This window comes from Lactuca saligna, chromosome 8 (genome assembly GCF_052625555.1).
Source record: "Lactuca saligna cultivar CGN05327 chromosome 8, ASM5262555v1, whole genome shotgun sequence".
NCBI lineage: Eukaryota > Viridiplantae > Streptophyta > Magnoliopsida > Asterales > Asteraceae > Lactuca > Lactuca saligna.
This window is the reverse complement of record NC_136424.1, coordinates 38038821-38052283: the sequence shown is the minus strand read 5'-3', so window position 1 is coordinate 38052283 and position 13463 is coordinate 38038821. Positions and strand designations below refer to the sequence as shown.

The window sequence follows — 13463 nt, the reverse complement described above, 5'->3', positions numbered from 1 at the left end:
TATCATTCGCCCGGTTTTATAGGAAAAAATATTCAATTCCCGTGGTGCCATATGTGGGGAATTTTTTTCTTGAAAATTCCTATGGGGGCTAGATTTGCCCTCTAAATAAGTTCGAACCCGGGGTGCTCGCTGAAATATTGCGAGTAGGCTCCACTTAATTCGTTTGCCGTTTCCAAAAATGAAGGTCTTATACGTGTATACATGTTATTATCAATGTTTTATTACTGGTTATACTGGTTCGACCGTCGGCTCAATCGGTTTCTATAATTTTCATTATTTGTCATATATATATATATATATATATATATATATATATATATATATATATATATATATATATATATATATATATATATATATATATATATATATATATATCATGAATTTGACGTTTACTAGTTTAAACATTAAAAATATACATAAAAATAAGTTTTAGATCAATCTAAATACATTAAAATAACACATAATTATAAGTTTTAGTGTTTTACATTAATCCATATACGTAAATATATATATATATATATATATATATATATATATATATATATATATATATATATAATATCGAAACAAAATATAGTTTTAGATGAAGACAAACACATCAAAAAAACATTATAACATTTACCATATGTTTTTTATTTAGAGAAAACTAAATAGATTTGAAAACGAATCACCAAAGTTTATTATGCAAATAGTTCTTTTCCATGTGTTTTTTTTCGGTTTAACCGGGTTTTTCCTAAAAACCGGCCGGTTCAATCCGGCTCAGAAATCGACATAAAACCAATGATAGTTAAATCGCTCTCTCCTCCAGTTTCCGGTTCAACCGGTTCGACCGGCCGGTTAAAACCAATTTTTAAAACATTGGTTATTATACTAAAAAAATGCAATCTTACATGTCATGTCATCCTTAACAACATGTCATTTATATAGGAAATGGTGTTCAGAGTAAATGATGTGGTGGTTGTTTTGTTAATGATAAAAGTGTGATATATATGTACCACGTAGGATTTTATCATTTTTGTCACAATTTTTCTTTGAGTGGGATGTGGTGTTATTTTTACCTTAGAAATAATAATAATAATAATAATAATAATAATAATAATAATAATAATAAAACTAAATTTGCAATGACCAATCAATATTTAGAATGAAAACCAAACCTTCAAACAACACCCATTCGACATCGGTGAAAGTTCACCATTGAAATTTATCAATGCAAAAAAAAAAAAAAAAAAAAAAAAAAAAAAAAAAAAAAAACCAAGAGGTGGTGTTTGCTAGTGGCAAACTAATCCACATCAACATTTCTAAGTTGCTCCTTGTGGTTGTTATAACATTTCATACCATAATATCCTTTAACATGTGAGGGGGAGCAGGGCCGGGCTAAGACAATTGGAGGCCCGGGGCAAAATAAAAAATGGAGCCCTTTCGAAAATTTTATGTATTCGTATATTACATTACTTTACACATACATAACAATACATTTAAATTCGTACACAAGAATGAGAAAACTAAAAATACAATGCTATTAGAAGTACAAAAATACTAAAGTCTCATCATCTTTGTTTCTTCATTAACTTGTTCAGTTCTGTTTCTATACATAAGTTGTTGACCTCCAACTGAAGTAGATTTATCATCGACAAAAAGTTGTTAGGTGAATTGCTTAAATCCAGAATACTTGTTGTTGTTAATAACCTGGAAGTAGTCGAAAAAACTATTCAACAATAGAAAATTCTATACATATCAAAAACATAGAAATAGAAATAAAAAAGAGTACCATTCATAAATAAAAAATAAGAATATTAACATTACAAATTGAAATTAAGCAATAAAGTTCAAGAAGTGTCTCTAATTCAAAAATATTAACATTTGATTATGTCTCTAACTTGAATAGCCTCATAAAAATCGAATATAAAAAAACAAGAATAAGAAATTTCAAGAGCGATAGAACATACAGAGATTCACAGTCATATTATCATAAATCAATTTCTCTCTAACTGTTTATTCTGAAAGCGGAACCTTCAAATTTCTAGAAATTGAGAAAGAAATCCAATTTGAGGCAGTGACTGGAACTCTCGATTAAAACCTCTAAGCAAGATTCCTAAAATAAATTAAATAACCTGATTAACTTCCCATTGGTGCTATATCAGAAAAAGGAAATCAACAACAAGAAGGGAAACAATAGAGTTTTCCGTTTTTCTGAAATCGTGAAAAGAACGAGACACAATCAGTCTCTCAATTCTAAAATAACATTCGATTCACTAACGGTTGTTGTGGACGAATTCAGAAAATCAGAAAAGAATGAAAGAAAACAATTAACTTGAAATCTTGAATAAGAAATAGAAGAATGATCATTAACTCTTGCTTTTGGAGAGGACGTCGTTTGGATTTTCCATGGCAATGTTTGGATTTTCTATAGAAATCTGACTGTTGAAGAGTTACGATACCTTGGAATTAGGACGCATGTCAACAGCCCCATACATTGTAGTATTGTTTCTTATAGTATGTAGACATTTTTTTATGTTTTTTTTTTTTAAGGTTTTGTTGATTTAGTTTTAGGCTTTTTTTTTTTTTTTTTTTTTTTTTTTTTTTTTTGAATCGGCAAATGTAATCTACTCCTAAGCTAACAACACCTATTCCACCTATGTCCACAACGGGATTTGAACCTTCGACCTCAAAGAGGGAGGGCACCACCTGATACCGCTGGACTACAAACCATTTGCTTATTTGCTTAATGAAAACCAAAAGCTTTGAGATGTTAACTAGGTGTATTGAATTAAAATATATGACAGTTGTGAGCATGTAACACAAATTGTAATCCTACACGTTTACTTAAAAAATACAACTAGCTTTTATTAAATATGGTATATAAGATAAAGAAAAATTTATTGCGCGTTTTATACGAGAAATTTACGGAGTCAACTTGCCGTATTTTATAAGCCAATCAAACTTGTTTAATCGAGTAGGAGACTAGGACTTGACTTTTCATAAAGAAATTGAATGGTATATAAATAAAATTCATGGAAAGTAGTGTAGTCGTTATCATGACTTTTATTTTATTTCATTTTATATTTTTAACGGCATGATATGTATCTGACTAAGTCCATGTATCAAGACTAGAAGAGTGGAGATTACGGTGAACGTTCGGTTCCTACCCGTCATAAAAACACTATGTTGTTTCTAGTGATCTATTAGGGGAAGTGATTCGTACAAATCAGTTCCCATCTATTAGTTTAACGATAAAAAATAATTTATAAAGTAAAAAAATAATTACTCCGTATTTAATAATACAAATGCTCACAAAATTTGTATATAATGATTGATGTATACTAATAAGTTTATCATCGTTATTATAAATTAGAAAGGGGACCCGACTCCGCTGTTTTTGAACTACGTCATATAAGTTATTTTTTTAGGGAAAACTGCAATAAAGTCCTTACATATTGGCCTCATAATCGATTTAGTCTCTATATTTATTTTTTATTCAAGTAACTCCCGAATACCGGTAATCGTATTCAATTTAACCCTTTGACCCGGTAAACAGGTTATCCAACTTTCAAAATTTACATTTTTGGCCCAAATTTCATTTTTTTTACAAATTTGGTCCAAAATTTATACTTTTGGCCCAAGTTTTAAATTTTATAACAAATTTAGTCCAAACATATGTTTTTTTAGAATTTTATTATGAATTCATCATAACTTTAGTTTTTTTTTTACAATTTTTTTTTCTAAATTTTTTTTTTCTAATATGTTTTTCTTTATAAAATCATATTAATACAAAAAAAACATATTTTCACATAAAAATCTTATATTTTCTATATAAAAACTTTTTTGTAAAAAATGTATACGAACACGTATTATATAAAAAAATTATTAAAATAAGTTTTTTATAAAAAAAATGTAAACAAACACGATTTTATAAAAAAATATAGATAAAATAGGTTTTTGTATACATTTTTTTTATAAAAACGGATTTGTATATATTTATATACTTATTAAATATTTATTTTTATAAGTAGATATTCATATAAAAAAAGTTTTTATATAGAAAATATAAAAATTTTAAGTGAAAATATGTTTTTTTTGTATAAGTATGATTTTATAAAGAAAAAACATATTAGAAACAATTCTTTGAGAAAAAAAGTTGTAAAAAAACTAAAGTTAGAATGAATTCATAATAAAATTCTAAAATTTGGGCAAAAAGGGTAAAGTTTGGACCAAATTTGTAATAAAATTTAAAATCTGGACCAAAAGTGTAAATTTTGGACCAAATTTGTAATAAATTTTGAAATTTGGGCCAAAAATGTAATTTTTGAAACTTGGATGACCTGTTGACCGGGTCAAAGAGTTAAATTGAATACGATTACCGGTATTTGGGACTTAATTGAATAAAAAAACATATAGGAACTAAATCGATTATGAAGCCAATATGTAAGGACTTTATTGCAGTTTTCCCTATTTTTTAGATCCACTACAAAAAAAAATGCCTATTAGTGATCAAAATGAAATGGTCACTAACAATAGAATTAGTCGTCATTAACTGATTTAATGATCAAAATTCCGGTCGTCACTTTTCGTCACTATAGGTCCGTCACAAAACCGATTTAGTGACCAAATATAAATTTGGTCACTAAACAGTGACTAAAATATACTCGTCACTAAATTTGTGACGATCCGCTTCGTCACTAAATGTTGTCACTAATCAATGAAAGTCGTCACTATTTTATCTACTTAGTGACCAATAAAAGCCGTCACTGTTTCATCCGGTTAGTGACCATGAAAGTGGTCACTAGTTCATCTAATTAGTGACCATAATAGGTCGTCACTGATTTATCCTATTAGACAAAAAAACAGGTCAATAATTAAAAAATTATTGAAATTTTAAACTTTATTTTTAATATGAAATATAACAATATCCAATTAGACAAGAAAAAACAATGCTATAAACTTTTACAATACAACACAGTAACCAAATAAATCTTCACATTTATAATATGAAAATTAAATGTCTCTTTTTAAAAAACATAATCCATACATTTTATCCAATATTTCAAAAAACAAACATATAAAGATCAATGTGGATTAAAAGTAAATTCAATTGGTCAATGTAATTGAGATAGACGTGAAAGCTCACTCATCACTCATCACTCATCTTGAAATTGTAGTTGCTCTTCTTTAGTTACACGAATTTCCTCCTCTAAGGCTTTTGATTTTTCCTTTTCCAATTCCAGTTCCATTTGTAATTTTTATGTGCCTACAACTTGTTTTGTCAAAAAAGAATGCCCTTTCATATATCATTCTGCATAACAAATTTCAGCCAGCGAACAAGAAGAAGAAGCTTCCTCATTTAGCAATTCATTCTGCATAACAAAACAATTTAGATTAAAAGTAAAACAGAAATTATTCATAAATATGTCATTGATCATTTGATTTTACTTTTTCAATAAATGTCCAATCTTGTAACGTTCAATTAATGATACTAAAAACAACACTCAAGCCCTAATACAAACATTGTTATGGTGTTATTAAAATGAGTTGTTAAAGTACAATCTTGTAAATATTATGGTTGAATATATTTGTATGCTATAGCCTATAACTTTAAGAAAGGGCATCATAGTTTGATTCTTTAAAAATATATATCCAATAATACTAATGTTAACCAAATACAAAGCAAACTTTTATTAGAAGAAATGAGGGTATGATGCTATAATAAACAAAGTAAAAAAAAAGTACATGGCTATTTCTTGCATGTTAAAGAAACTAAACTTTACTAATGTTTTAATGTTTTATCAGATAGTTGATATGTTGACAAATATTGTATAGAGTTTTACTTGAACTAAATTTAATAGCAGATAAAAACATGGTTATATAAACAAGTTATTTACTAAAATCATCATTTTGTGGAAAATAATTAGGCTTCTCATAACATAATGGTAATCCAACAAGTGGGAGGTCTGCATTTATCCATAATATTTTTCAAAATAGGTAAATTTGTTACCTATTTTGAAAGATAATGTGGGTAAATTTGTCATGTTCGCATTCGAACAGATACAAATGTGGAGCAAGTTTTAGGAGTGTGCTGCATAAAGTTCCGACCTAACTGCATAGGAGCATAAGAATGTATGGATAAAATTACCATTTTACCCTTACGAGTTATGAGTCATTTTCGTTCGTTAAAACTGTTACCTGATACAAATTTAACTCAAACCGAGGCCCAACCTCCTTTAGATCAACTGATTTAGGACCTCCACTTTGCCTGTAGACATGATGCCTGTAAAAACATATAGCTTTTTATTTATTTTTGAAGAGTTAAATTTAATTTAATTTGATTAAAATCATGATAAGCAATTACCTAAAAGAAATGTAATCTGATTGATTAGCACAAGTGATTATACATTTGGAATCAGGCTTTGGCACCGGAAATAGATGCAGTCCTTTCACAAATCTGTTCAATCACATAACCAATAAGATGTCAAAAAATAAAAATAAAAAAAGAAACCTTGTTGAAGTCAAAATCCATAAAAACAAAGATGCTTCCCACAATATAAATAGAACACAACATTTGTCAAACAAATAAGAAATAAATATTTCAAACTCCATGAGTATTAGAGTCAATTATTACCTGCTTGCAAAGAAACCACAATGAAGAAATATTTCAAATGCCCTTGGAACCTAATTCACCCTCAATTTCATTAGCTATTGGAGTAATCACAGAACATGTTATGTAAATATGTAATCAGATAAAAGTCAAGATCATTGACAGCAAGACCGATTATGTATAGTGCCAAATTTGAGAACTCTGCTTCGAGGTCTAACTCAATCTCATGTTCTCCTTGTGAGTTTTTTGCTTCTAGAAGGTTCTCGAGTTTAGATATTGTTCTTTCTGAACAATTGGTAAACATCTACACCATGGCTTCCAGGAGCTATAATTGTGAAAAGTTACAAATCAACATCAAACAATACAAAAAACGGCTTAATAAATATCATCTTTACCTCTTCTCCTTTGCTTCCAAGTCTCTAAGTCAGCAGGAATTAACCCTTTCCCCATACTTGGTTCCAGAATATCAGCAAGAACACCCTAAATGATACATATCAAGTATTATTACAAAGACTGAAGGAAAAAAAAATAAAGAACTTAAGAATTGTACCTTATCATATGAAAATTCTTATCCGACTCATCGATCTACAAAGATCAAAACAATAACTACATAATAATGAATCTATTGTGATTATATATGATTGATCATGTTTGAGAACTTACAACATCATATATATCAATCTCTTCTTCGAATGAGGAGAGGTGCAAAATATCACAAGATATTCAAAGATAGGGCTATAAACCGCGTTGATGATCTTCAAGGCATGTTCATGGATCTGCAATCTGCAAGGAAGGATAGTCGTAACATCAACATGGTTGTACTAGAGGAACAAGTTCATTAGATGCTCAAGGAATGGAAGAAAGAACTTAACAAACCTTCTCCTTCTCCTTCTCTGAAACAGGTATGGCATTTAGCTATAGTCTATTTCCGTGTGTTTTTTGGATGTTATTGGATTTAATCAGCAATTTAAATGTATGTTCTCATTTACTTTCTTGGATTTTTGATGCAGGGTGCAAGTTTAAGATCCTTTTCACCAAACATAAGTAGGTTATTGCAACTCTATGATGAAGAAGATGATGCAACCAGTGGGTTGGCTGCTCCAAAACCTGATCCAGATGCCCAAAACACCACTCAAAATGCTACTTTCCACAAGGTGAATATTTTATCTTTTGATTCTTACACCAGTTACATGACCTATGAGTTAAAGATTAATAGAAAACTTATATGTAAATGTTACATAATTTTCTTGCAACTCAGATGTGTCAAGAACAAGGGGTAGATACGTCTTTTGGGATAAACACAACAGGAGTACATAATCCAGGTGTAGATACACAATTTGATTATATATCATTTGATATGCCATGTGGATTTGAGCAAAACTGTAATGATGGAGTTTATGGTATGTGGGGTGAAGATGCTTTACCTCAAATCGCTACCTATCTGCCTAACATTTGACCTCCACCTTCTGCTTTTTTGGGACCAAAATGTGCACTTTGGGTTATACCAGACCGGCTCAAGGGTGGTGCTCTGAGAGGGCGGTTCAATGGTGGTGCACCAATTATTGCAGCGGTTTGCATGCTACAATAGCTCAAAATGAAGGTCAACCAGGGATGACACCTGTCATAAGACCTTAAGCCATTGAGTTGAAGGATAATTTTCTTTTCTACAAGTCTGGTTCGTTAATTCAGAACAAGCATATCGCTTCCAATATATCACAGAACATCAATTGAAGGCGAGAACAAAAACATAAAGAATCAAACCGAATATTAATTCAGACCTTTGCAATTTTGAAGCTTGAGTAGACGTAAGGCGGTGAAACCAGTGGCGATGACCGATAGATCTGAATCAGTGACTCTGAGATAAAACGAACGTCATGCGGATTGAGAGAGATCGAGATCCTTGAGGCAAGTGAAGCGTGCAGCCATCTTACAAAGCATGTGTGGACCAGCATGAGCACAAATCTTCTGACGATGGACCGGCGGTGATGGACCGACGGCGATGGTCCGGTGACGATGGGCCAGCGCGATGGTGTCTAATTGAACCGGAGATTGTTGGTGTGTCGATCTAGGGCAAAAGAGATGTGTAGAGTCGATTTAGGGCAAAGTACTCTTTGTTTATTCTTGTATCGGTAGTGAAACTAGTCAACCTTATTTATAACAATAAACCAATTAAACTGTTCACAAAAAATTATTTGGATAATTAATTTGGTCAAATTTAGTTTGATTATAATCAAAATTAGTCAGTCTCCTTATTTAGTCAAAATATAAATACAACTACGACTTTTTCTAATGTGTTTTTCTCAACTTTTTCTAAATATTATTATAATAAGTACGTTTTAATACAGACCGTTCAATGTAATGAGTCTTTGCAAAATTATGTGTAAAAAGAAAAAGAAAATTATAGTCATTTCAAAAATAAAAAACATTAATAAAAAAATATTTTAATTTTTATTAATTGAAAATTATAATACATATATAGTCAGTGACCATTGTTTTATGGTCACTAATTATTTTTTACTTCTATTACATCCGTGACCACTATTGAGTAGTCACAAATTGTTTTTCCCCATTTAAGTAGTTTTCCGTAACAAAAGTGTAAGCTGGTGGTTTTGAATAAGAGTAGTCAGTGACCACTATTTTTGGTTACTAAACCTCCGATACAAGTGACCACTTTTTTGTCACAAAGCTTCTAACATAGTGACCATTATTTTTAGTCACAAAGCTTCTAACATAGTGACCATTGTTTTTGGTCACTAAATAGTTGTTATGATATGAAACAAAAGTAGTTTAATTTTTTCCCAGTTTAGTGACTGAGTTAGTGACCACCACATAGAACTGGTCATTAAATTTGTATGATTACCAAAATTCAATGACCACTTAATTTCTAGTGACTAAAAGATACTTTCAGTGACGAAATTTTAGATCGTCACTAAAAAATAGTCATTAATAAAGACTTTTCTTGTAGTGATCATAATTCTTGTGTTCAGGCTGCATGGAAGTTTAGTTTTGGTGTGAATATAAGCTATTGGTAGCAAAGAAAATAAAATTATAATTCATGGATAACAATTAACAAATATCTAATTACAAATTGAAAGTAGGATGTTATAATAGACATTTCAATAAAAGCATGTTGCTATTTCTCTCCATAAAAAAGAAAAATAAAAAGAAACAAAACTCACATGCTCTTCAGGAACTTGTGAAATTTCTAGAAGCTGCACTTCCCATCATAAGAAATTAGAGTACCTCCTTTCACATGTTAAATCTATAAAATGTAAAATGTAAAAAAAAAAATTAAAAAAAAATAAAAGAAGAAGAAGAAGAAGAAGAAGAAGAAGAACATGGTTTGAGTAAAAATAAAAAAGAACCCTTTTTTTTGGCAAAAAGATGCTCGAAGTAAGACTTCATCTAAACAACATAAAAGCTTTATTTTGTTGTAAATATAGTATTTCAAGGTTCCTACCACCTACCAAAATAATAATAATAATAATAATAATAATGTTTTCATGATAAAAATTATGATTTTTGCATTTGAATACCAATCTTGCAAAATCAAATCTACGAAATTTTAATAATTTAGTTATTGTTTGTAGTAATTCAACATTTTAGAGGATTATTTTGCAAAATCTATCGTATTATAGCAATATCATCCAATTATCCACTTATCACTTCTGACATCATACTTATAGCTTTAAAAGTACAATGTTATATATGAACATATTTTTCGAACCAAAAAAACTCCATATATTGAATCTTGATACCTTCAACTTTTGGATTAAAATTAAACAATCGCCCACAATAAATTATGTATTGTCTTTGATTTTATAAATGAATGCACTTTGTTTGATCATGTAGTAGTAGCTGCTAAAATACCAAGAATACCCTTGATACTTATCATTGATTTATTACATATGTACCTGATAATGATTTGGCTTTCTCTTTTTTCAGTTGTAACAATCTGGCAATCTGCCCTTGTTGCCGAAATTTCCAATTGATCACATGTTAATATCTACGGAAAATTCATCAAAAGAATGAGATAGATGAGAGAGATATCCATATGAAGGTTACATGCAGAAATTAGCAACGTACTTCGATTTATATGGTTAGTATAGCAATTGAGACCACTCAACCAATCTCTAGGAAATGGTAGTACTGAACTCCCGACATAAGTTGTTGGAAAAAGTATCTAGCTTTAAACATTGTAGTCATCAATTTGAAAGATTCTCTCCCTCTATGCTTTTAATTCGTGCCTGTAGATATCAAATGTAATAAATTTATTCTAAAGTAAAGTATCATAATCTCTTCTTCTGGAGCCATTTTTTGGTGTTTCTTTCTCCATCCAACAACAATTCTCTTTACCTGGAAGACAATCAAAAAATAAAATATAACTTAGAAAAAAGATAAAATGGCAACATTCGAGATTATGATCAAGTAATTTAAGTAGAAAAAGATAACATAAAATATCTAAAAAATAATGTTTCTTTTTTATTTTAAAATGAAAAGAGCTTATTATTCTTACACTTGCGTTTGATCTTGTAGAGAGTTGACAATTCTGAGAATTTGAAAGATTTATCGAACCATCTCTTAATGACATGGCAAGCTCCAATGTTGCAGTGCTAAACAAATGAATATAAATATTGTGTAAGTTAACGCTGTAATAAAAAAGAAAATGGAAGAAAGATTGTTGTAATACATTTGTTGAAACTCGAATTCATTTCTCATATTATTTGTGTTGAACATATAAAGCAATGAATACTGGACATTCTATTTCAAAATCCTCTATCATATGATAATCCATATGATCAATAACTCATTGATATAAAAGAGTTGCTGAAAATAATACATGGATTGGCTCTCCTGATTGTGATCGAGCATACCCACGCCTTAATTTAAGGCCAGCCACTCCAAAACGAACCATGTTACTAAATCTGGATAAGCCAATATATAGTCAAGTCTGCCATGTAGCAGCTTCTCCGGTGAAAAGAGGATGAAACACATAAAAAAAATATAAATTTGTCAATCCTAATTCATTTCCAATAGATCTTGAAAAAAAAAACAGAAAAATTAACGAAAAATTTAATCCGACCTTGCGCTTCAAGTGAGTATTCGGAACATGTGTTTTTGCAGCTGGGTGCTTGTTTTACTTCAAAACCATTTCACACATAAGTAATGCTTGTTGATCATACTACAAAAATCTACATCATGTCAGAATCTATTTCTAAAAACTCAAAAAAAAATCACAAATAAAACATGATACATGGGTTGACCTAGTTTAGTTAGGGGTTGAAGAGTCATCTATGCATAAACTTCATCAGGTTCGCATCATGCTGCAAGCTTGCATAAAACAATAAAAAAAAAAGGAAGAATTCTATTAGGAGATATAATACATGTATTTTTTTTAAAAAGATATTCTGAAAGAAACTTACTTGCTCGTTGTGGGCTTGTGGAAAATAGACCATGAGGCTTCCAATTTGAGGTAAAGAGACTAAAGGGCCAGCACACATGTTCCATAACTGCGAATTCATCAGCTTCCTTGCACCTGATTTTATCCACAAAAAAATTGAGTTACAATTACGTAAACACCGTACCCAAAATAACAATATACATAATTTCAATTACCTTAATTGAATGAATTCAATACTCACATTAATGAGATATAGTTGCAATCATGAGTGGCTCAGAATTTTATCTTCACAGGAAATGAATCATACCAGTAATAAAGGCATAGCCATTTGAGAAATGTCATTCAAACCAATTCAGTAACAAAGGTTTGACCATCAGTGTGAGACGCAACATCTACAAAATTATTTGAATCTGTGCAACCAAAGAATACATGAGATACACTTTCATACGGTTGACATCAACAAAATTTTAGCACATGAATAACAAAAGAGTAAATATTAGTGTTGTTATAGTTGAAATATTGTAGAATAATATGATAAACACAAAGAAAAAAAACAAATATCTGGCAATATAGTATTGACCTTCGATATATTCATCATTGTCAAAGGTAATAAAATTGTAATAAACTCCTAAAATTGTGAATGAAATCACAATTAACTTATTTTGAATCCCTGATAATTCCGACAGATTTGTGGAGAAAGACCTTCGTCTACCGTAAACACCGGATCGTTGTTGGATTTGACGAATCTGACAAACGTGACTTTAGTGAAGCAAAGTAGGAAGAGACGTGATTTAGGATTTGATTGAGCAGTGACAAACATCCTCGTTCTTGAATTTAGGGTTTTTTTTGGTAGCAATGGTTTTCTTGAAAGAAGCTTCCGATGTTGCATCATCGGCGGTGGCGACGTGGAGGAGCAGTTGTAGACAAAATAGATCCAGAAAGATGAAAATCGTGGCTATAGAACTTCACATACCTTAAAAATCGAAGCCAAGAACCTCAAAATCATGAAGCCGTCGTCGGTTGTTGAATGATTGGAAACGCATCAATCTTTTTCAATTAATGGTAGATGGCGGAGATGTATGTAGCGAGAGGAATCGATATTGTGGGAGTCGATGAACTGGACTGAAATATGAGACTATAGGAGACTGTGGCGAACAATCAATTGGAAAGATGGAATGAACTGGAAGGCAGAGGAAGAGTCGACCGGATTGGAGCGAGCAAGATAAGAAGCTGAGAGTAGGAAGAAACGATCTATGAAATCGGTGGCGGTGGCGTATTTAGAACGGTGACCTAAAGCCGAGACGACCATGATGATGGTACTCAATAGAACAATGATACAAGGTTGAGGAATGATCGAGATCAGGCTTTGTGAGTTTGGAATAAACTGGATGGGGGTGGAGGTGGTGACCATGTTTGATTAAACCTGATGAACAGTACCTGGGGTCAGGTACTGTTCCTAACTTTTAT

The 13463-nt window shown here is 30.7% G+C and overlaps 1 protein-coding gene and 2 long non-coding RNA genes across 4 annotated transcripts; all 3 read right to left on the bottom strand.

The window, feature by feature from the left end:
• Window positions 1–4963: 4963 nt before the first annotated feature.
• LOC145009561 (uncharacterized) lies at window positions 4964–7045 on the bottom strand. The gene is made up of 7 exons (XM_078968236.1): window positions 6991–7045; window positions 6759–6880; window positions 6620–6669; window positions 6350–6442; window positions 6184–6268; window positions 5996–6093; window positions 4964–5357 (listed from the first exon to the last, which is right to left on the bottom strand). Exons 1-7 carry the CDS (start codon window positions 7043–7045, stop codon window positions 5345–5347), a joined length of 516 nt encoding a protein of 171 aa, XP_078824362.1. The 3' UTR covers window positions 4964–5344.
• Window positions 7046–9633: 2588 nt separating this feature from the next.
• On the bottom strand, window positions 9634–10938 carry LOC145013271 (uncharacterized). Its single transcript, XR_013664902.1, has 3 exons — window positions 10682–10938; window positions 10510–10601; window positions 9634–9857 (listed from the first exon to the last, which is right to left on the bottom strand). It is a non-coding gene; the product is annotated as an uncharacterized LOC145013271 (long non-coding RNA).
• Window positions 10939–11113: 175 nt separating this feature from the next.
• On the bottom strand, window positions 11114–12406 carry LOC145013139 (uncharacterized). Of its 2 annotated transcripts, XR_013664852.1 has the most exons (5): window positions 12019–12406; window positions 11860–11926; window positions 11679–11777; window positions 11436–11560; window positions 11114–11208 (listed from the first exon to the last, which is right to left on the bottom strand). It is a non-coding gene; the product is annotated as an uncharacterized LOC145013139 (long non-coding RNA). The 2 variants fall into 2 exon arrangements; XR_013664851.1 differs by having other exon boundaries at window positions 11436–11777.
• Window positions 12407–13463: the final 1057 nt, after the last annotated feature.

Bases quoted from the DNA above. Each gene is read 5' to 3' on its own strand.
- LOC145009561 (XM_078968236.1), bottom strand. From the start codon at position 7,045: ATGGGGAAAGGGTTAATTCCTGCTGACTTAGAGACTTGGAAGCAAAGG. The intron at 6,670-6,758 runs GTCAATGATCTT...AGGGTGAATTAG, and splicing joins TATACATAATCGGTCTTGCT to GTTCCAAGGGCATTTGAAAT. The intron at 6,443-6,619 runs GTAATAATTGAC...GTGATTGAACAG, and splicing joins TGTGGTTTCTTTGCAAGCAG to ATTTGTGAAAGGACTGCATC.